This window comes from Chiroxiphia lanceolata, chromosome 6, assembly GCF_009829145.1.
Source record: "Chiroxiphia lanceolata isolate bChiLan1 chromosome 6, bChiLan1.pri, whole genome shotgun sequence".
In the NCBI taxonomy this organism is placed as follows: domain Eukaryota; kingdom Metazoa; phylum Chordata; class Aves; order Passeriformes; family Pipridae; genus Chiroxiphia; species Chiroxiphia lanceolata.
In genome coordinates, this window is record NC_045642.1 from 61,745,162 (window position 1) to 61,768,028 (window position 22,867).

At 42.8% G+C, this 22,867-nt stretch overlaps 1 protein-coding gene across 8 annotated transcripts in view; it reads right to left on the reverse strand.

Annotated features, from left to right (window-relative positions):
• The window catches only part of KTN1 (kinectin 1), a 57,120-nt gene that overhangs the window by 19,857 nt on the left and 14,396 nt on the right, over positions 1 to 22,867 (reverse strand). For 5 of the 8 annotated variants that reach the window (XM_032690821.1, XM_032690820.1, XM_032690816.1 and 2 more), the window contains 24 exons: positions 21,524 to 21,664; positions 19,500 to 19,606; positions 17,875 to 18,007; positions 16,837 to 16,924; positions 16,367 to 16,533; positions 15,659 to 15,727; positions 13,857 to 13,894; positions 13,178 to 13,268; positions 12,816 to 12,884; positions 12,040 to 12,077; positions 11,832 to 11,922; positions 9,463 to 9,531; positions 8,389 to 8,423; positions 8,169 to 8,259; positions 6,742 to 6,810; positions 5,862 to 5,899; positions 5,144 to 5,234; positions 4,915 to 4,983; positions 3,305 to 3,342; positions 2,579 to 2,669; positions 2,386 to 2,463; positions 1,476 to 1,513; positions 555 to 645; positions 392 to 460 (listed from right to left, as the gene is read on the reverse strand). In XM_032690821.1, coding sequence (XP_032546712.1) covers positions 392 to 460; positions 555 to 645; positions 1,476 to 1,513; positions 2,386 to 2,463; positions 2,579 to 2,669; positions 3,305 to 3,342; positions 4,915 to 4,983; positions 5,144 to 5,234; positions 5,862 to 5,899; positions 6,742 to 6,810; positions 8,169 to 8,259; positions 8,389 to 8,423; positions 9,463 to 9,531; positions 11,832 to 11,922; positions 12,040 to 12,077; positions 12,816 to 12,884; positions 13,178 to 13,268; positions 13,857 to 13,894; positions 15,659 to 15,727; positions 16,367 to 16,533; positions 16,837 to 16,924; positions 17,875 to 18,007; positions 19,500 to 19,606; positions 21,524 to 21,664 — 1,899 coding nt within the window. The remainder of the gene's footprint in view (positions 1 to 391; positions 461 to 554; positions 646 to 1,475; positions 1,514 to 2,385; positions 2,464 to 2,578; positions 2,670 to 3,304; positions 3,343 to 4,914; positions 4,984 to 5,143; positions 5,235 to 5,861; positions 5,900 to 6,741; positions 6,811 to 8,168; positions 8,260 to 8,388; positions 8,424 to 9,462; positions 9,532 to 11,831; positions 11,923 to 12,039; positions 12,078 to 12,815; positions 12,885 to 13,177; positions 13,269 to 13,856; positions 13,895 to 15,658; positions 15,728 to 16,366; positions 16,534 to 16,836; positions 16,925 to 17,874; positions 18,008 to 19,499; positions 19,607 to 21,523; positions 21,665 to 22,867) is intronic. The other 3 variants (XM_032690818.1, XM_032690823.1, XM_032690817.1) reach the window with 2 other exon arrangements.

Sequence of the window (22,867 nt, forward strand, 5' to 3'; positions counted from 1 at the left end):
CGTGTTAGGAGCAGACCAGCAGCAGAGACCATGATCTGCCTTGTTAATCAGGCACTGCTGCAACACCACACAGCTGCACTCTGGGCCTTTCAGAGAATCCTATCCAGTTTCCCTTGGCCAGGAGCCTGGCTGGGATACAGCATGGAAAGACCGGGTGGAAAGGTAGATTAGAATGCAGGAGTAAGAAAGAACACAAGGCTGCAAATCCACATGATAAAGGGAAACAGGAACAGATATGCAACAGCCAGAAAAACTGGCTTAAGTGCAACCCAGCCCTGAAGCTGTCCCTGGCTTTCCATGGTCAACACAACCACTGGTTTTTCCATACCATTCTACAAGATAACCATCACTCCCTTCTACTTCATTCAAACAGTGCAATTGGAAGCTGTACCTGTTTGCAGTTCTCCTGCTTTAATTCTTGTATTTGAGCTTTAAAAGATTCATTTTCTTTTTGCACCTCCTGTTGAAAGAAAAAGGGTAATATATACTCATGCATAAATACAGATACAAAGTCACAATACATACATTCCTCAAAGATGTTATAAAAACTTTACCTGCAACTGTTTTTCTTGATTTGCAATTTCTCTCTCTTTTTCTTCCACCACAGCTTTCAACTTCTTCATTTGTTCTTCTTCCCCTTTCAACCTGCAGAGATGGTTTAAAAAGTAAGAAAAAAAAAAAAGATTAAAGTAAGGAAAAAAAAATTATGCTAAAAAGGACAGACGCTAACTGGGACAGTTTTTGCAGCAGAAGATAAATAAATTTTGTATGCTACATATAATAATCAGCCAAAAGGAGAGCACACACACATGGAGAAGAAACCATTGCACTACAGCTCCAACCCAAAGAACTGATCATCTGAGCAATCCCTGCAAGCCAGGTGGCTCTGAAGGTGCCAGGGACAGTCTCCTAAAGGTGAGGCTGCCTCAGGTACCACGTCCTGGCTCTACCAGAGCTCTGCTGGGAGGGCAGCACAAGAGCTGCATTAAAGACAGAGCCCTTTTTGGCACATTCTCACACGACCTTCCTCTGACTTGGAGCAGCCAGACAAAGCAGAGTCAAAACAGAAAGCCTGGCAGCCTTTCTCCATAAAACAGGAGCTGGAGAATTGGCTATTGCATCTCAGCCTGGAAATGGCAGACTGGATCTGTTCACTGCTTCCACCAGCTGAGCCACAGGCACTTCAGTCCACACTCTTAAAAATGCTAAACAGAAGGAGAAATTATCACTAGACACAAGAAGTTTCACTGGTTAATAGAGCCCTGAATGAACATTCCCAGAGAGTGTGAGCAGCACTGCTCAGGCAGGATGGGCAGGGACACCAGACACTGAACAGCCATCAGCACTAAGAGCTTATTTTAGCAAAGCCCATGAAATTCCTGAGACCAATTCATACATTCCAATTTAAGATAAATGCCAGCACCAAATGTATATTCTCAGCAGACACTTGAGGAACTGCTACTATGCATACTCACATGCTCTGCAGGTCCTGGATTTGGGATGCAGCTGGTACCTGTAAAAAGTAATTCCCAATCTCATTTTGATGGCACAGTTTTCAAATTAACAGCAACTCTTTGCATAAGCAGAAGCAACACACAACTTGCAAGACACTTGCCAAAGAAATACCAGGAGTTTTGGATCAGACACTGATCCAAGAATAGCTAAACACATAATGGATTTCAGAAGCAGAGCTTACACCAAGCATCCCAAACTTCACACCAGCCAATTGCTCTGCATTCCATATTTCCCCTGGGATAAAGGCCTGTCTAGACTTCCACCCAAAATAAAAGTGCAACTCGGTTTCTCCCCTTTTACCATCAACAAAAATCCAAACTGAGTTAGAATACCACCTTACTGGGAAAATTCTTCCATCAAGGATGTCCAGTTGCCTGTTCTCAAGTCCAGTGCAGGAAATCAAAAGCCAAGATATTCCAGTCCCAGATAAAGGCAGGAAGGGATCACAGCAAAGCCTGACCACTTTAAGAAGAGCTGCTACATTCAGTCACAGCAACAGAACAGCAGTTCTTCCATGACTAGAGGCCTCCAGACCTGCTTCAGTCTTGCAAGGAGGTGCCCAGGACACAGCTCTGATTCTGTCTGGGAGCTTCAAAGCTTTCAGACCACCAAAGCTCCTCATTATGTGCAGTATCAGCCCAGCTAAAGAAAAGCTCTCAGAACTTGTTATCCATGTAAAACCTGTTTTGGATGAACACAGCTGAACTAGTGGGATCTCTGCACAGCAGACTACCAGCTTAGTCAAGCAGGATTTAAAACAGCTCCGTAGGTTGAAGGCAATGCAAACCCTTTTTGAGAGGTAGAGGAGAGAAACGTTCTCCTGTTCAACCAAGGAGCATTCCCAAACCACATCCACTCTGCAGGCTGTACCTGTTGGAGCTGTTGCAGGTTCTGCTGTTCTAACTCCTGAACTTTAACAGTTAATTGTGCAATTGTATCCTTCTGACCCTTTGGACAAAAAAAAAAAAAAAAAAGCAAGTTTAGAAACATAAATTTATCTTTTTCACAGCCAGAAATGCTGCAATAGAACTTATTTCCCTCCGGAATACCAAAGAAGGCTTACCTGCAGACATTCTCCTTTCTTAACAATCTCTTTCTCCTTCTCTTCCAATAAGGCCTCCATGGTTTTCACCTGCTTTTCCTTCCCCTTCAGCCTGTACCATTAAAAACAGAGACACACAGCATAAACCTTTGCTCTTTTATCCACCTGAAAATAAATCATCCTATGCTTTGCAGCACACAAAGAAAAGCAGCATCTCTGATCAAAGGCACAAACACAATTCAGCTGCTAAAAATCAATGTGTGAACACCTCCACTTCAGAGCCTGGGTTAGCAGGAGATGCCCTTGATCAGTGGTACTGCTCATTTAAGTGAGAGCTGACACATATTTGCAGGGATATCACACACGTGTGCTCTCCTCATCTAAAAATACTTCCTTCCCCTTCCCCAGCTGGGGACACAAGGGACTGACTGATCCCTTACCCACCCAGCTACAGCACAGATATTACCAAAGAAAGTTTTCCACTATGCCTTGCCTACATCCCTCCATCCTGACTTGAATTTAATCCCTTGCAGCTAAACTGGGGCTCACAAAGTCAGGCAGCACTTCCTGTTTGCTGTCTCAGGCAGGACCAGGTATTTCTAATAAGGACACACATCTAAGACCAGTGTTAACAGCCTGGATCACTCCACATGGAGTACAGACAGCAGGAAAGAACATTTTAACTTAAAATAGACCAGAGAAGTCAGGGGTGCACAGGGCAGATCAGACATTAACAACTGTACTTACAGAGTCTGAAGTTCTTTGACTTGTGATGTAATGGACACCTAAAGAAAATAATCAGTACTTCAGTTCAAGGCAGGTGGAAAAGACAAAATAAATGCTAAAAACTGCTCTAGGGAGAAACATGGGGGAAAAAAACAGACATTCATAAAATAGGCACTATTTGTTGCAGTTATATAAGCATAAACACTCCCTCGTTTGTCTTTTTTTTTTTTTAATTATGAGAAGCCAAGTGTCTTCACTATTTACATTCTCCACATCTAAAATGTGGCTTCCAGAGCAGCAAAGGAAACAGTGCAAATGGGAACACAAGCAGGCCCATGTTTCCACCATGGGACACACAGGAAGAAGCAGACACTGATGATGACAACCATCTCGCTGGCAACTGCAGCTCAAACCAGAGGGACCATCCCTGATCACTGAGATCTTTGCACAAGGAATTGATTTTTGGATGCCCTCTGCAATGTCAGCACTCCTTTAAATTCCCATTTAAGGCTGAACATGGGTTGAAGACACAAGATTTAGTGGGAATGTTTCTTTTGAACTCTGTATGAAAGACTGACAGTAGTTATCTGTGTAGATGCTGTTATCTGTGGTAAGATCCTCTACCACAACATGGCAGGAGTTTCAGACATTCCCAAAAATCTCTATTCTGCTTGCAGGAGGTGCACAAATGTATCACCTTTGCAGCTTCCCAGGGACTACAAACTGCCCTTTTTTTCTGAGCTCTGTGCCAGTTCCAGGGAAGGAAACACACAAAAATAACTCCCTCAGTTCCTGGACATTTGCTTTGGAGGAAAAGCCCAAGACGGAAACACATTCTGTGAAGCTTTGCCTAAAAAGGACAAAACTTTAACACTAAGGGAAGAAGAAAAGGGGGGTGACATGTTGGAATGTAGCTAGAAAGACTGAGGGGGAAAAAAAAAAGTGCAGACCAAAAACACAACCCACACAAACAAGCAAACTTCCTGACAGCACGATGGATTAAGCTGCCTGCAGAATGGGCTCCCTAAGGAAACGTGGGCTTCCTTTTTTCTGGATGCTAGACAGCAATCATGCCAAAAAAGCCAAGACCCCTCCATTCCTGCATTCCTGATAGCTGGAGTAAAACTTACTGTGCCAAGACCAACTCTCTCGGGGCACTGGGAAGAAAACATTCTTGGGTTTACCTGGAAACCAGATACTATTTTGGGCCTGTAGTTTTTGTTCCAGCAATACAGAAAGGCCAACAACAGGAGATGCAACTTCAGTACTTAAAATTTCCAAGTTGTCAGCCCCTAGAAATGTCCCAGGTTTTCATGTTTACTACAGGGATATTATGCACTGTGCCCAGCCAGAGCAAATGTTGCAGTGCCTGAAGCTATAGCAATTCTTGCCGAATTCCACACTAACAGTCCAAAAAGCTCAGGCATCCAGAGGTATGTGGTTTCTGAAGGACAGCACTAGTTACACTACACATTTATGGCTTTATATCCAAGAATAGTGTAGCTCTACCACTAAAACATTCCCCTACCCAGTGACATTGAGCAGTGAAACAAAACACACTAGAACAGAAATGAGTGAGCAGCGCATCCAAGGCAAGGCTGGTTCACACTGCTGCCACTAAGGTGTTTTACCTGTTTCTCCATCTCAAGCTGGGAATTTCCTACTTCTTCTTTCAGAGCCTCTATTTCCTGTGTCAAAGCCTTTTCAATGACAAAACAGACAGGGTTGGACAATGGAAACACAAAAAGGCCACAAGAATGGATGCTACAAGTTCATCGCTCTACAGTGCCATGCAGTAACAAAGGAATGGTAGTCAGTGGCATCCACACAGGAACCAAGGCAGGGATTGCAGAGAGATACCTGAACAGTCTTCTCCTTGCTTGCTACTTTTAGGACCTCGGCTTGGAGGAGTTCTTCCACTGATTTTATCTTTCCATCCTTCTCATGGATCCTTAAAGAGAGTAGAGGGACAACATTAGCTGAAAAAAAAAAAGTGCTACTCCAGCAAACACGCAAGCTTTGGTTGTTATCCCATCACATCATCAGCCTCTGGGATCCACAGTGGGACCAGGCAGGAAGAACAAATAGGAAGAATAAGACTGGGAATAATCAGAACAAGCTGGCTTTATATAACCAGTAATTCATATGCTAAATAAATACTATTACAGTCTAAAAATGCAAGTTAAGGTATCAACAGTCCCTGGAACGACATACACTTAAAATCAGCCTTCACTGGACTTTCCAGCAAAGTATTTATCAACTTACAGCACACACAGAGCAAACAAGTTTACTCCTTTTAAAATGCCTACTGAACAAAAATGAGTATCTGACAAATCAGTGCAATTCCTCACCAAGTCCAAGCCAGGCTTATGAAATTAATTGCTTAGCAGAGAAGCAACTGGATTTGCAGAAGGTATTGATCTGACATGATGTGCCTCTAAAGCAAAAATGCTTCCTGCCACACACACACACTTCACCCAGTTAAAAGCAAATAATTTCGGGGAAGTGATTTACTTGTAGTCATGGAATAAAGACAGAGAGAAGTAACAATCAGAAATTAAATCTGTGCAGCACTTACACTTTCTGGAGTTCCTCCACCAGTGACTGGAAGGAAACCTGTTCAAAACAGAGCTTCAACTCAGAAAAACCAGAAGATAGCAAAACAATCTGCAAATGTTGAGGGGTGAGGAGTAGAGAGCTGGAGCACCCTGGCACTGAGTAAACTATGTAGCAGCCTAATGATTTTATATATCTCCTAAGAAAATTAGCTGTCAGTCTCCAGTTTCTGGCAAACCAGTAACACCAAGTCTGCTGCAAGTTCCAGGAAAACAAAAGCAAACCCACCCCATCTTTACCAGGAGAGGGTGAGGTTCAAGACCAGCATTTGATCAGTTAACCTTTAATATTGGCACTACTGTACATCTCTTCATGGTCACTGTGCTTCCCCTTTTCCATAAGTGATTTTTCTAGAAACTAAGTGCCCTCCTGAGCTGTCCAAGCAGAGTTGGATGTCAAGGAAAGGCACCTTCTGATCAGAACACCAAAAATGACAATGCTGTGACAGTGTCACTGATCAGAGACCTAAAGAGAAGGGGGTAAGTCACACCTGCAGAGTGGGGATTAACGTTGGAAAGCTCCAACACACACCAGGAAGCTGGGGCAGCACAAGCTGCCTCCCAGCCACACCTGCTGCTCTGGGCTTCTGGAAAAACCAATCCACAGACACTTCAGTGCGTGGCCAACTCTGGATCCTTTACATCAGCCCCGTTTTTTACACTTCTGCACAGGAAATATCTGACAGAAGCGTGAGCTTCCAGACCAGCGCTGGAAGAAAACAGGATGCTTTGCCAACAGGCTTCAAAGGCATCTCCACCTTTTTCCCTTGACTTTTGCAACCACAGCAAGATTCTTTCAGATTTAGTTTAGGTGTAATAAAAGTTTTAGATGAAAAGTACTACCTGCTCCGATTGCTGAATTTGCAGACTTTGAAGTTCTTTTCTCAAGGATGAATTTTCCGTTCTCAGTGCCTTTGAAAGCAGACACATAGATAATGAAAGACTCATTTGGTGGGGAAAAAGTGTTAAGCTTGACAGAAAAGTAATTTCTTTTAGAATAAGTGAAAGACTTTGAAATTCTGAAAGAGACACCCCCACCCCCCCTCAGCAGCTGCTGGAGCCAAAGTATTCAATGGACTAATTATTCATCATGGATAACCTGGAGTGGTTTTCAATGTATAGGAAACTAGAGCCCAGGTACAGTAAATGTAAGACATCATGTTATAGGCCATTGCCATTCCTCACATCTTTGGGACAGCCTATTACTTTCAATGTATTTATATGATATCAGGATTCAAATAATGAAAACTATAAGATCATAGGCTTTAACAGTCTAGATCCTACTCTGGAGTCACTAATAATGTCCAAAATACACAAGGAGTCAAAGATGCCCCTGTACAGAAACACACTACAAGCTTAAAAATTCACATACTCCTAACATTGCCATTAGCATTGTTAAAAAAAATTATAGAATATTATTTCAAACAAATAATTAAGACATCTTAGATGCATTTGTAAAATACCATTATTCCTGGAGGGACTTAAAAGCCATGGGGATGTGGCACTTGGGGATGTGGTTTAGTGGTGGGCTTGGCAGTGCTGGGGGAATGGCTGGACTTGATCTTAAAAGGTCTTTTCCAACTCAAACTATCCTGTGACGTGCTCACATCTTTGACTGTTCAGTAACCTGACAGTTTTGCAAACCCTCCCCAGCACAGGGGTGTCAGCAATGCACCTGGAATTTAGGGACATTAAGAAAGGGAACATTGCCTTGGCTTTGTCCAGGTAGGCAGGACACAACTTTCCAGCAAAAGCCAGGTGAAAACACACAGAGATTTTTGTTCTGGCTTTCCAGGTTTCTCATCACTACCTTCTTCATAAACAAACAGGAAGGAAATAACTTTATCCTCACCCAAAAAGTGTCACTACTTAATAATCCATTTAACCCTCCAGATTATCAATTAAGAAAAAAGATGCAAGTACCCCTTAATGCCAAGTTTTTACAAAACACCCTTTCCTAAAGGCAGATTTGTTGGAGATTAAGCCAAATGTACAGCTCTGGAGATGTATTCCCATTATTCCAAAGGACACCGGGATTGTATGTTAGCAAAATCTGCTCTAGATTAAGCAGAGAGAAGCACTTACTTCTAGGCCAGCAATGCTAATGCTTAGTCTATCTTACAAAAAACGTTTTAACCTTGTCTCCAAAAGATGCTTTTCCTATTCAAAAGGAATTATCTCAGGCTGCACTATGAGCACTCCAACACACACTTTGCACAAGAGCACTTAATCTCTACTTCTCCATCAAGAGATAATACAAGAGATTTTACCTTCAGCTCCTCCTCTTTATTAGCCACCTGTATGAGTCCTGCCTCAAGCAGCTCTTCAACTGTCTTGATTTTATCATCCCTCTCTCTCATGCTGAGAAAGCAAGAGCGAGTATTAGGAGAAAGAGTTAACCTTTGAAGGCAGTTTAGCTACCGACAGTAATCTTACTGCCAAACAAAATCTTTATTTTAGCCTCTGATTCAAAAGAAAAAAGTTTCTTACCTTTTTTCCATCTGCTCTATCAAGTCTTTGTTTGTCTAAAAGAAATACAATACAATAGGGTCATCATTAATTGGATAAATTATGGTTTGGTATTTAAAAAAAAAAATAACCAGAAGCTTGGTTACGACACTAATACAGAAAGCAAAATAGAGTAGGGGGAGGATGTCCTCATGGCACATGTGTCTCTAATAATGAGGTTGGAAGTAATCAATATATCAGAGAAGGGACAGATCCAGCCCAAATGCCTGGATGATTTTATGGACTTGCAGCATCTAATCCACAGCAGCCAGCTCAGTACCTGAAAAACCTCCCTTTTTTGAGCTTTCACTGGAATCACAAGCTCTACCTGAGGCTCACTCAGCAGAACATTTATGATTTCTCAACACCACCACATTGTGAGAGACCAGATGGGAAATACAAATCAGCTTCCAGGAAAAAAATCAGCCCCAGTCTTCCAGACAGGACACGAGATCAGCCAGACCCAGGGGAACACGGCTGCAAATCTGGTTCTCCACCAGAAAAAAGGGAGCTGCTCCAGACAGGGAGCTCCTGGCCAGCAGACACCAACCCAGAAAAGGAAATAAGTTTCCTGCCCTGCAAGTCTTCTTCCAGTGTTTCAGGAAGTTTTCTCAATGGTACAAAGTCAGAGGTGTTCACAAGGTGTTCCCAGGCAATGCTCCCAAAGGAGATGGAGCTCAGCAACTCCACAGCTTTGACCTGCAGCATCCTGTGAGCACCAGACTGGCTGCAGCCATGGGCAAAAGACATCACAATGTAAAGAGTTTTCCCATTCCATGGGTCTGTTCTTTGCTATTACTGGTTTGAGAATTCAGTCCAGGATGGAAGAAAACAAGCAGGGTAAAAATCTGGCTCTGGTCTCTTTGGATACCCTTGACTAGGTCTAGAAGACAGTCACAACTGCATTACTTGAACCTTCCATGGAAGAGAAAATGCCTAAAAAGCATCAGTTTTGACACCAACCAGTTCAGCCTACAACCAGGCTAAGAAAAAAATACTGAAGAAATTAAAAGACTGGGAGATATTTCATATAATCTCAGCAAACACTGGCTATACCTGCTCAGACAGGAGAGTCTGCAGCTTCTGAACCTCAGCTTGCAGAGTTGTGTTTTGATCCTTGAGAACCTAGAAGAAAATGCAGACATTTTATCACTTCAGAACTGCAAAGCCTAACTACAGCATTTCCATAATGGCAGTGAGGTAATTAAACAGCACAGAAGTCATTACAGAGAGCTCTTTGGAAGCTACAAGACTACAAAGAGTCCTTTCCTCTTCTCTCTTGCTTTTCTGTATTAAGGACAAAAGTATTGTCCTTATGTTCCCATGAGAAATTCAGCTGTTACCATCTTTATTCCCTGGCAGAGAATCAGACAGTAACAAGTGTGAGAAGCTCAGGGGAAAAAAAATGCATTTTCCTCCTCAAGCAGCATCACCATCATGTCAAGATTTGATAGCTGCCTCTTCCAAAACACTCATCTGCTGAAGCAAATGGTCCAAGATTCCCTCTCTAGTTCCCTTCAGCTGCCTTAAAGCACAGCAAGGAATTGTCAATCCAGCAGCAGATGTTTCCACAGCTCCCACACTTGGGTCCCACTGTGGGCTGGGAAGAGGTGAACACAAACAGCCCTACCACACTTGGCCTCTCCTCCAGCATTCCTGCTCCATGCAACAGGCACAGCAGCCCTTAACAGACAGGCTGTCTGTCTGGATTCCTCACACGTATCTTAAAATCCTCCCCTATTATTGCTTTTTGCTTTACAAAGTCTTTTTTTAAAAAGACTTGCTTGGTGCTTTTACAAAAGAAAAACGCAGGGCACGTGCTCTGTGCTTCAGCCTTACTGAGAAAACATGAGCAGGAAGGGACAGCAACAGTGAGGATTAAAAGCATTGCTCTGGTTTTCCCACTTTCATTTGTATGGGAAACAGAAGCACTTCTTTAGGTGGAAGCATTTAGTACACTACTGGTCTCATTTGTGTTTGGGAAGAAAGACATGAGGAAGAAGAGACCAGCAGTGCACATAATAATCGTGCTGAGAGCACACTGTAGCTTTCTGCACTCTCATGATGATGATCTTCTGCATTCAGTTCTCTATTCACTTCCCCAAGAACTGCTAGAATTGCCTCCAGGTGATTTTTGCCACTACTTAGCACTGAATTGATTTCAGCACATATCCATTCACAACACCTCTAAGGCCTTTTTCCTGGGTAACAGTTACTACAGAAACCACCACACTAAAGGATGCTCATGTTATTCCTGCTCTTATACATTTTCACCACTTCGCTTGCTATTTTATAGTGTTCCACCACGCTGAAAGCCCTGAGAGTGTCACTAACTTGAGACATGCCCACTTACTCCAGCCTGCCATCTCTTCCCACTCCCCTTTCCACACTGTTTATGCACCAGTTACTCAGCACACGCTTCCCTGAAGATTCAACAGCTTTATTCCAAAAATCAACTGAAATTGTACTTTGTTTCCTGTTCAATTAATTGAGCAAACTTCTTCCTTCTTATTCTCTGACAGCTTAGAGAAACTACTGAGCCTTGCAAGGGACTCTCATCAAAACCTCTTTGAAAGTGCCACTTTAATACATGAATCAAGTTTACTACCTGCTTCAAAGAGCTCCAGAGGCTTCTCCTACAAAAGCATCCTGCCTCTGCCACTACCCACCTGCTCTGTTCCTCACTCAAAACACCTTACTAACCTGACCTAGTGAGATTCAGAGTGACTGACCTCACACCAGAAACATCAGAAGAGCAGCAGCACCCACCCTGGGCTTTGAAGGACTTAAAAAGACAGAGTCATCACCCTTCTCAGGAAGCAGGGCTGTTTCTAACAGCCCAAGCTCAGAGGAAAAAGGCCAAGGTGGCAGAGGGCAAGGAGGGGTTAAACTGCTCTCTGCACACACCATCTAGAAACAAGCAGCAGCTTTGCTGTGCAGACCCCAGATGTCAGAACAAAAGCTTCAGCAGTTTAGCTGCAGCCTTGTGAGAAACAATCTGGAAAAAGGCAGAAGGAAAATAAGCAATTTTACACCCACCTTGACAGAAAACAGAGACTTGGCATGGTAATCTTAAGCAACAAAAGCTCACACCAAGGCCTTGAAAGTCATATTAGAAGGTGTAATGCTGGAAAAATCACAATAGCTTTTACTGTACAACCTCCTCCTGCAGATTTCAAAGCCCTCACTCCTCACAACTGCAGACACTGCATTTAACATGTGCTACCTCACCTCTTGGTCTGCTGCACAGTCAGCTGCTACTACTGTGACATCCCACATTGCTCTTCCCTTGTAAACACAATATTGTAATTTACCTTAACACACAAAAGTCAGTTTTATTTCACTGTTCTGCAGTCGCTTCACAACCTCCAAAGTCTGGAAAATTTACTGTAAATAAGCACAACATTAACTAATCTTTACCTTACCTTGAATTCTTCTTTTGTGTTTGAAATCTGGGCAAGTTCTTCTCGAAGCTGATCTTCAAGACTTCTTATTTTGTCATCTTTGATGTGAATGCTGAGACACAGCAGAACAGTTAAATATGTTTCCCAATCCAAGTCTTACAAAAAGCACCATTCAGAAGAACATAAAAAGACTGATAAACATTGTTTATCAAATCCCAGAGCTATTTACCTTTTCTGCATCCTTTCCAGCTCATGTGCAGCAGCAGCCTAGATATAAAGAGGATTAACACAGACTTAGGATACATCACATGATTCAATCAACCTTTCATTCCACAATATTAAAAAGCTAGAACAAGTCATTTGGCCTCTCAGCACATGACTGAAATCAAGAGTGAAAGGGGTAAGCTTGTCTTCATGCACTTTTACAACACCAATCTACGCCAGGCAAGATGTAATTATGCAAAGGCAAGAAGACCTCGAAGAGATTCATTTGACGACTGGGATTATCTCTAATTAAACACTTCATTTCCACCTCTGTAATAAACAGGCCAAGTAGCAATAACAGAGGGACAGCATTTTGTTTGGCTCTAATGAGATCTTTATGGTGAGGCAGGGGGGTTGTGTGCTTTTGGGGTTTTTTTGGGGGGATGTTGATGGCCCTTGTATGCAAATGTCAGGACTGCACATTCACGGACAGTTGTGTTCACTCCTGTGGAGTGTCCTGCACTCTGTGAGCCTAAAAAATCTAAACCAACCAAGCAAATTGCTTCAGTGACTTGGATATCCAAGTAAAAGATTTTGCTGGTGAAGGAGGGGTAAGAATTGGCCCTCCCACCAGTTGTAAGAACTCCAGGGAATCAGGTATTAGCCCGATCCGGAAGCCTCACACCATTAATGTGCTTAAGCACAGCTTGCTTAAAGCCAACAGATCTGCATTTGCATTTATGGCAGAATAGGCAGTGGGAAGGCAGTAGAATTAAATATTTAATGAAAAAACTATTTCACCTGTTCATTTGTCAGAGCCTGTAACTTCTGGACCTCTGATTTCAGGGACAGGTTCATGTTCTGTAAGACCTGAAGGAAGGAGAAGAAGAAATATATTTGCAGTTCATATATAGACAGTATTTCAGGTAAGTTCATTCTCCAGAGCAAAGCATTTCAGGTTGTTTTTTGAAGGAAAATCCTCGAGCTTCCATACCAACAGCTTTCCCAGCATCTAGCACTGGCCTAGAGGAGCCAAATGAGCAGACTTGTAGCTGAAGGGGCTGTTTTTAGAGCCAAAGGCAGCAGCCCTGGGGGCTTCCTTTTGTACAGGCAGCCAACACTCCCCCTGTATCAGCTGGCATTTACACATGCTTTTATTATACCTTGAGCTCTTCCTCCTTGCTGGTCAGGTTGGCATGTTCATTGCCTAATGAGTCCTCCATCTGCTTGATCTGTTTGTCCTTCTCTGCAATCCTGCACAAATGAGAAATGATGACAGATCAGTACAAAAAGATCTGGATGAAAATGGTACAGGAAACATCAGGCTAAACACGAAATACATGCTGGCCCTTAAATCCAGCCCCTGCTCTAAATCCTGCTGACTGTACATTTTGGGTCCAAAAACTTTTCCATTTTAAAATGTTGTCCACTTGCCAAAAAAATTTATGAGACGTTCTCTAGCTCTGAAACACAACAACTACCCCATCTCCCAAAGGCAGAAACCCTCCTGGCACAGCCACTTACAGCCCAAATAATAACAATTCTCGTGGTCACGCACATTCCTGCACCCTGCACTGACCCTGCACACAGGCAGAGAGAAAACAAGAGAGATGCTGCACACAGAGCCACCTACAACAGCCTCCAAACCTGAGGCCAGACACGGAAGGGAAATCCGTAGGAAGTGGTTTTCCCAGCTCCCAAGTCAAACTCGTGGTGAGAAGTTAAAAGCACAAGACAGCAACAATTCCTTCCCCGGTCCCTCCTGCACGTGCGTGGAGGGGAAGGTGGCAGGCACTGAAAGCCAGGAACACCTCCCAAATCCCAGAGGAAATGAATGCTCACACTTTGTGGAGTTCTTCTGCCAGGACTGAAGCTGAAGTCTGTAAGAGGAGGGAAAAAAAAAAAAAAAAAAAGAAATAGCTGAATGTAAAGCAAGTCAAAGAATCCTCATCTACAGTGAGCCAGGAATAGCATTTGTCTAGTTATTTTAAACTGGCACAGGATGCTTCCAGCTATTGCCTGGCTAAGGAACATTGAAGGAATACCAGCCCATACTAATGTCCTTTCTTCCCCTTTGGCCTAAGGCAGCATGAAAGGAGAAAGGACCTGCGTTATTTCCCCTTCACCAGATTCAAACAAGGCACGGGGTTCACCAGCACCTGTCTCCCAGGAATTAAGCACTTTATGGGACATTCTGCTGACAAACCACTCAAATTTAAAAAAAGAAAACCCTGCACAGTGTATCAGGACTTGTGTTAGGAACAGCAACAGCAATATAAAATCAATAAGTGGCATTTTTTCTCCCTGGAAAAAGCCTATTCCCTTGCTGTCACACAACAGGGCAGGAGAGACCCATCACACTGCAGACTGTTTCACATCCAGTTTGGGAGCAGCTGTGGCAGAACTTCCATGGATAACTGTGCTTCAGATACATGGTTCTCCTTTTCCAATCTTTCCCTCCCCCAAAACCCTGGATCTCACAGAGCTTGTGCCCATGGGACCCCATAGCAATCCCTGTACTGCCTTATCCATATCATACCATGGAGAACAGCATCAGAAGAAAAAATATATAAAAGGGAACAAGTCCAGTCCCAGAGGTGTCTTTAATGACCAGAAGAGTTTCATCAACCCTGATATCCAGGGCAGGATCCAGTCTAACTTCACCTTTCCATAGGGCTTTTTTTACACCCACTGTCCATGGTGGAAAAACATCTCTGAATTTTCATGGCCAGTGGGGCTACACGAGGAAAGCATACACCTCCTTCCAACAGCTCTCCTCGTGCAACCCAGAGCTAAAAAGTAAAATTTCCTCAAGGATTTATTTCCAAAGCCTCTAAAGAACTAAGGATGAGAGGAGCAGGTCAGGAAGATGCTGTAAATCCGGAGTAGCTCTTCCTTCACTGCTCTCTCTATACCCAAAGGGTTAAAGCACTTCAAGCAAATCCAGATTTTCAGTCTGTCGTGGAATTTAATCAAATTCCATCAAGCACATCCATGATTAAAAGAAGGCAGCACCCAACTGCAGAGGAACAGTCTCCACTTGTGCCCACAAAGCTTTTCTGAGCTGATTTCTGTGACCTACCCTCTACATGGAAGCAACACCAGTGACCCTGAGGCTTTACACAGTGTTAACAACACAATTTCTCAAATAAACTAGTCAAACCAAAATTTTAAAGATTAAAATAACTGAGAAAGGGCATTGTGCAGGTTTGGGGGGGTTTTGGTGGGATTTTTTTTTTCTTCTGCACAGAAACGAACAAACAACTTTATACAGGAGCTACCACAAGACAATGTTTCTCACAAGGGAAAAAGCACAATCAGATGGTTCACAGCACTGCAAAAAGACCAAAAGAACCACAAGACAGAATTTTACACATGCAAAGCTACAGAAAACGAACATTGAAAAAGGTACTACACCCTTTGGTTATAAATGAAAGCCACTATGGGAGAAAATAAGTGGATTTTCCCCAAAAAAGAAAGAAGCTTAAAGTTTTACACCACTTTGAGAAACATTAGAACAGAGGATGCTAACAAGTCCTTGCTTCAGCATTACATCTCATATCAAGCTACAAAAAAAATAATCTTACTTTTAATGAAAGTTCACAATTCATGACTACAAAAGAAAGTCTGAGAACATGCTGTACCTGGGCTGCCATTTGTGAATGAAACTTCTGAAGCTGAGCATTCAAAGCATCATTCTGCTCTATCAGCTCCTTGTAAGAGAGCACAGAAAGAAAAGCAGGCTGAGATCTGCAGCTGGTCAACTTTTGCCAGGATTAGCTTTTAGCCTTGATTGTGTTAGTAGGAACAGGTCAGCATTTACATGTCAGACACTTTTACAAGACGCTGTTTTTTCCTCCCCGCTAAGATCAACCAGTTTGAGTGGAAGCACAAGGACCTGTTGTGTATCAAGAGAGGAACATTCCCTGCCCCACCATAATCCATTTGGTTTTCCTGAATCCCTCAAGAGTTATGTCCACACTGCCTCTCACCACCTGACACCAGGGAGAAGGGAGATCACCCCAGAAGAGCTCACACCAACATCAAAGGTGCAGGGCTGCTCTCCCAGGGTGTTTCCCCACGCCATGGCACCATGTCACAGCTTGGAAAATTGGGTCAGCACATTTTCCTGACTTGCCCAGAGCACTTCTCAGGTGTGAAATAGCCCCAGATCTCCACACAGCACCACACACGAGGTCACACTTCACAAGTGGACTGGCACAGTTTTCTCATCCTTTATTCAGTGGGAAAGCTTTACTAAAAGCAGCATTTCAAGGATATTTCTGTATTTCCATAGTCACAAAGTGAGAGGAAAAAAACCCCAAACCCTTAAAATATTTGAGCAATACTACCTGCACCTGCATTTGCATGGAGTCCTCCTCAGAAGCTCTCTTTTGCTCAGCCTCCAATAACTGCAACATCCTCTGCTCCAGCTGCTGTTTTGACACCATTGTATCAGTAAGTTTACTGTGCAAGCTCTGGATTTCATTGTCTTTGGCCACAAGCTTATTCTGCACATCTGTAGCAGAAATGTCAGGATTTTAATTCAGAAGTCAATATTTAAACTTTGGGGGAAATCATTTTCACTGTAAACAGGGAGGCTGATTAGAAGCCTTGGTCCAGCAAGCCAAGGTTCAGCTCCCTCATCAGCGCTCTGACTAACTGGGATCACAGCACACTATTTCCCCCCGGGGTGCTGAAGCAGTACCAACTTCACCTGAGCTTTATTTAAGCCATTTACTCAATAATGCCCTCTTTTTTTACAAATAGCAACAGCCAGTTCACTGCAGCAAGCATTATTTAGGAATTTTGTGGTACATGCCTTGTTGCGCTGCTTCGTGTTCTGCTGTTCTTTTCCTGAGATAAGCCTGGATTTCTTCCCATCTTCTCTCTGCTTCCTGCTGCTGGACCTTCATATTAAAAAGAGAATCAATGTAAAGGAGTCTAACCTTTAATTTATTTTTGAAGCGTTCAGAGTGCATCCCCTCAGTGCCATTCCCAAAACATATGGCAATGAAGTGAAATTGTTTCTTGTTTCCATTAGGGCACATCAGAGAGACAGAGTGCTCTGTAATCCTCCTCCTAGACTAGTTTAGCCTATTAATTTGAAAGGCAAATTGTGAACAGGATTTCATTACAGGCTCTCAACAGAATGGCTTCTGTAATATGAAAATGCAGCATCTTTGCCCTGATAGTTCAGAATTAGCACCAGAAGCCAGAGCAGCCATACAAAACATAAGTCTGCATCCAGTAATTAAAACACATCTCAACTTTTCATACCAACTCTGCATCAGCCAGGGCAAAAGGCAGGGACAGCTTCTGGCATGTAAGACTTAATTACAAATATTAAAGAAGTTATGAGCTCTGGATTGGCACTGTCACCTGAACACACTAGTTTCTCTTCTGAAAAAAAAAAAATACAAAAGACCTTTGCTTCCAAAGAAAAGGAAAGAGATGCATCCAGAACTGAGTCCATTTACATTTTAAATCTTTAAGAAGTATATTTATTTAAAAATTGAAACATACTGATGGCTTCAAATAAAATCACACAAGGACAATGCCATCGGGATGAATGAGTCTGAAATATCAAATCTTGCCTGAATTGTACAAAGTTCAACATCTCCACTTTAGCTTTTTAAAGATATTTACCTGGAAGGTAAGTTTCACTTCACAGGGAGGTCTGTAATCACTCATAGCCCATTGTACTGAATAAAAACATTAAATAAACCCACAGGCTGGCTCAGCCCATCTGAAACGGGAACAGCTACAGCAATTCCCACAGGCTTCACATCCCACTGATTCAGAACTTGCTTAGTAGAGCCTTGAGCACAATCTGACAGGCAGAGAAAACCCCAGTCACCTTTAGCTGAGCCACTGCCTGCTCTGCATTCTTCTTCTGGAGCTCCTCTTGCTGCAACTTGCTGCTCTTCTCCCCCAGCTCGTTCATCAGCCTCGCGTAGTCCTGGCGCAGCTTGTTCAGCTCGGCCGACTGCCTGAAAACAAACATTTTCATTTTCACAGGTTTGGTTTTGGGGTTTTTTTTCACAAGAAGCACTGGCCACGACAGCAGCTACTAAGATATCAACACCAAGTCCCGTATTTGCAGCCAAAGGGCTGTATTAGGTGGGTTTGGGGTTTTGTTTTTTTCCCCCCTCCCCGGAACTGTTTCATTCTAGGGAAGGGATGAGGGTCAGGTACTCTTGGCCATTGGCACAGCACAGTAGTTACAGGCCAGAGTCAGAAACAAAAGGTCAGCAATAAGCCAGAAGCATCAGTTCCCTCTGAAAGGTTTGCAAGCTGATTGGCACGATTTGGGCAGGCTGATGTAAACTAAAGAGGCTCAGTGTAAGGAAAGGTCTTGCATAGAAATTCACATGCCTTTCCTCTTCCCATAAAGGATTATTGATCTCAGACTTGCTCAAGACTATTCCTCCTGGACCACTAACTGCACACATTCCTTCACACTATTTGTTGCCTCCCGGCCTTGACCTGACTATTAACTGATGAAGGTGTCTGAGGCACTCACTCATGTAGGGAGAGAAGATGCATTTGTACAGCCCAAGGGAAGGATTTTAAAAGGCTCCCTTTTATGTCTAAGCAAATAAAAAGCATTTTATTTTTATCTTAAGTTTGCTTGATTAAGGTTTTTTCAATATAACTGTCTGAGAGAGAGAGATGCTTCATTTAAATGAAAAGGACACCTAAAATCAGGGTACCACACCCTCCTCTGAGCACTCGTGATATCGACCCGCTCAGAACACACCTCTGCTGAGCTGCTCCAGGCAGTGCAGGAGCTGTTAACAGAAAGGAACTTACTGAAACAGCATCACAGCCAGAAAAGGAAGATATGGAGCCCTTTACAAGTCCTGACAGTGGTTTTGACATTCTAGTCTCCAACAGTAACAAATCAAATATCTGAGAGCATATAATGTGTCGGTTTTATTTTCTGTACACCTTGCCAGGGTGCTCAGCTTTTAGCACAATACACACAATCCTCTCTGCCAGCTCAGGGGCATTTTGAGTCATAACTCACAAAAGGCAAAACCTTGAGATGCCTTTTTGTTTCTCCAAACATTTGCACCACCAGCAGATAAATCCAAGTGCCACCCCAGTGGTATCATTAACTGCAGGTCATCAATACTGATTCAGAAGTTCAGTGCTCCTGTTCTCCCAGAATCAGCACCTCTACTAAAGCCCCAGGGGAAAGGACACACACCCCCTGCCAAAAACACCAACTATGCCTCAGCACTGCTGCACTTCTTTCTGTTAAAGCCACATAAAAGCTCAGGCTTCAAGTTGATAAAATAAACTGTTGTGAAAGCCTTGGCTCAATGCAAACACAGCTAGCCCAGCCCAAAATATGCGTTCCCAGCTTAACCACTAATTCAGAGACAGGAGATGGAAACAAAACAAAAGAAGTAGAAGCCAGAACAACTCTTCAGGGAAGGTTCAAACACACAGAGCTCCGAGTAGCTGCTCACATACTTGCTCTCCATTTGGTTGGTGGAAGTACTGACAGCATCTCTCAGGATCCCGTTTTCCTGCTTCAGGTGGCTTATTTCTGCCTCCATCTGCTCACGCAGTTGCTGGAACTGATGGGGAGAGAAAGATCAATTCCATAAAAGATTAGACTGAGGAGCAATAAAAAAAAACACCCCAGCAGCTTGTAGCAGTAGATACCACAATAGTTTCAGTAAATAAAATTAAGGGGATTTTTTGGGAGAAGGGCAGCTTCGTTGCTTCCTCACGCACCAGCTCTTAAATTAAACTGTGCTACTCAGACCTTCCTGCTTAAATAAAAGCACAGGTTTCCTTTTATATCAGTGTAACAACCTATTTATCAAGCCAACCTTTTTATTGTTTAAAAAGACTACATAAGTGATACTTGGAATAATGACTGCTCAACTGTATAACTTTAGGTATTTATACATAACTTTTCCAAAGGGAAATAAACATGCTGTGAATTATCATTAGAAGCTTAGAAAGCCTTTACACAATGCAGAAAAAGTATAAAATAACTAACAATACATGGGTTATAAAATGCAAATCACAAAAGGTTAGTCCTCATCTAATATCCTTAAGTCAAGATTATGAAATAGATCCTTTATTTAGGCAATAATATACACTGATTGAATTTTCAGAATGGTTCCAAACCGAGGCAGAAAGAAGCCCTGATAACCCAAGGTTCAAAACAGTGCCAAAAAAAATCAAAACATGGGATTCAAGGGGAAAAAATGGACTCTGCACATGCAGAGAACAGCAGAGCTGGGCTCTGAAAACCCTCAAGCACATACAGCTACAACACTTTCTTCCTCTACCGGTGCCAGTTTGTACATGTGGCTGACACCATTCCAAGACCCAGTTTCATCAAATATCTGACTCATCAATGAGGGGTTTAGACATAAAAAAATCCAAATAAAAGTTTGTGCAACAGCCACAGCAGTCCCCTGCAGGGCATCCACCTCCAGCTTTGCACCAACAAATATAACAAGCTGGGCCTTGGATGTTCATTGAGGGGTTCTTTTCCCTCCCTATTTTTTTTTAAAGCCAACAAGATCCCAGCACAATCAGGGGCACAAACCCCATGTAACTGGAAGTTCTGACTATCTCCAGGTTCTCTGCCATGCTGCAGCACATCAGCAGAGGGAGCAGGACCGCAGCACTCTGCTCATCCTTTCTCCAGCTCTGCCTGGGACAGCAGCATCTGCAAAGACCTCCCAGTCATGCCAGGATCTCTCTCCTCCTCCCCAGCCAGCAGCAAGACCTTTTCATTATCCAGTTGTCTGTACAGTTTCCAAGGAAGTCGTCTCTGCTCAGGAGAACACAGTTCTGCTCCAAAACTGCAGAGATGCTACTCCTTAAAGTGCTGAGGCAGAAGATACAGCATTAAAGCTGGAAAGTTCATGTGCTGGGCTTCATGTTGTGACATTCACACATGAAAAAAGTACTAGAATGAAATCTAAGCGGGCAAGTTGGTATAAAAAGGGTCATTCTTCTTTGAAAACTCTAAGTTAAACTTTTTAATCTGATGAAACAAACCCTTCATTATAAGGTCACTCCATTATAATGCAACTACAGTAGACAGTAACAAGGGTCTTTAAAAAATTACAAGTGTCTGCTCTTCAAATATTTTCAGCAAAGCACTCCCCCAGGCATTGGTATATTCATGTATATTATGCCATGTTGTCACTCTATAGTATAATTTTAAAGAGATTTATCCGCTGGTAAATGATCATCAGCATTATTGGTTCTCTTAAGCTGAGTATTTCAATTAGATTTTACACTTTAATTGAATAACATTTCAGCAGAGCACCACGAAGGAAAAGTAACTACATCAGACACTGGCTGCCTGGACAGCATTTCACAGACCACCAAAGTCACCCGTGAGAACACCTCGTCTTTGAGTCAGGAAACTGCCACAAAGTTTTGCATCCTGGCTAAGGGAGCAATTTCTCAGCATTGATCTGCTTGTGCTTGGACAACTCCAACTGCTTTGGTAAAGCATTTACCTTGATCTTCATCTGCTGAGATTCTTGGTAGCTCACGTGTATTTTGCTCTGGAAAGTGTTGTGCTCCTTCTCCAGCGTGTTGATGCGCTCTCGCATTTTCGCCGTGAGCAAACCGTTCCTCTCCTTCTCTGCAACCAGCTCCTTGGGTGGGAAGGGACAGGGAAAAGGGAAAGAAGTCACCTACTGCTCCTTTCTAAAGTCTAATAATCAGTGTTTTAAGACAACTAAAAATATAGCAAGCATGCATCAAGCCAAAGTCAGCATCGCTCTTCACTCAGAGAAATTACAGCATTAAACCCAACCAAATTTTCTGCATCTTTATGAATATTTAGGATCAGCATAATCTCACATTTATTAAGAAGTCTGCCAATTTAAACACTGATCTTCTGTTGTCTCAGAAAAGATAGAGTCCTATTTCCATCATTTTGCCAATCACAGAGGTCTAGCAACTAAATTCATGGATTACACAGAGGGCAGAGCTTAGATTTTCATTCCAAATTTAGCAAAATGGAAGAACACAGGTAAAGCATCATGGCCAAATAGAGCAATTCAGAGCAGAATAATTGCTTTGTAGCAGGTTGCAAAGCCAACAGCTCTGTGAGAGATGGGCTATTAGTGCTCTACAAAAGCCAGAGAAGCCCTGAATCCCACCAGCATGACACCATATTATAGCTTTGAAATGAAAATACACATTGCTATTTAATCATTTATTAGTCAGTAACTTAACCCAGACACCTGAGAAATCCATAGAGCTGCTCCTCTGCAGCATAAATGCACTTGTTTTAGTAAGCAAAAACATTAAGTGCAGCTTTCAGCAGCTCCCACTGCACAACAAGGAATTCGTACCATCTGAGCTTCAGGTGCCTTCAGCCCCACAGCCCAGCTCCTTACACAGCTCCTCACTGTGCCAGGGAGCCTTGACACATAATTTAAGTGCTCTAAATTATTAGCCTGAATACCCTCCATCTCTTCAGAGTAATTACAGCTTTTCCCACATTTTAAATTTAAATAAAGGCAATTCTCTCTCTTAGATCCAACTCGCTAACTGTGCCCCCTGAATGAAATAAGCCACACGAGTTCCTAAGCCCATGTTCATGGAGGCATTTAGGAATTTAAATCATATTTAAAAAGTCTTAAGTCACTTATGACAAATCTTTTTTCCATGTTATCTCTTCCTGTGCTACGATGCAACTAAAAGAAGGGCACCAGGGCACACTGCACCTTCCCCTGTCCCTCCACCAATCCTACCATCCAGTTGCAGCCCTCACTAACCCAGCTACATGTCAGGGCAGCACCAGAGATCCTGGGAAGATTAACTTTCACTTACTTTGTGTTTTGCCAAAT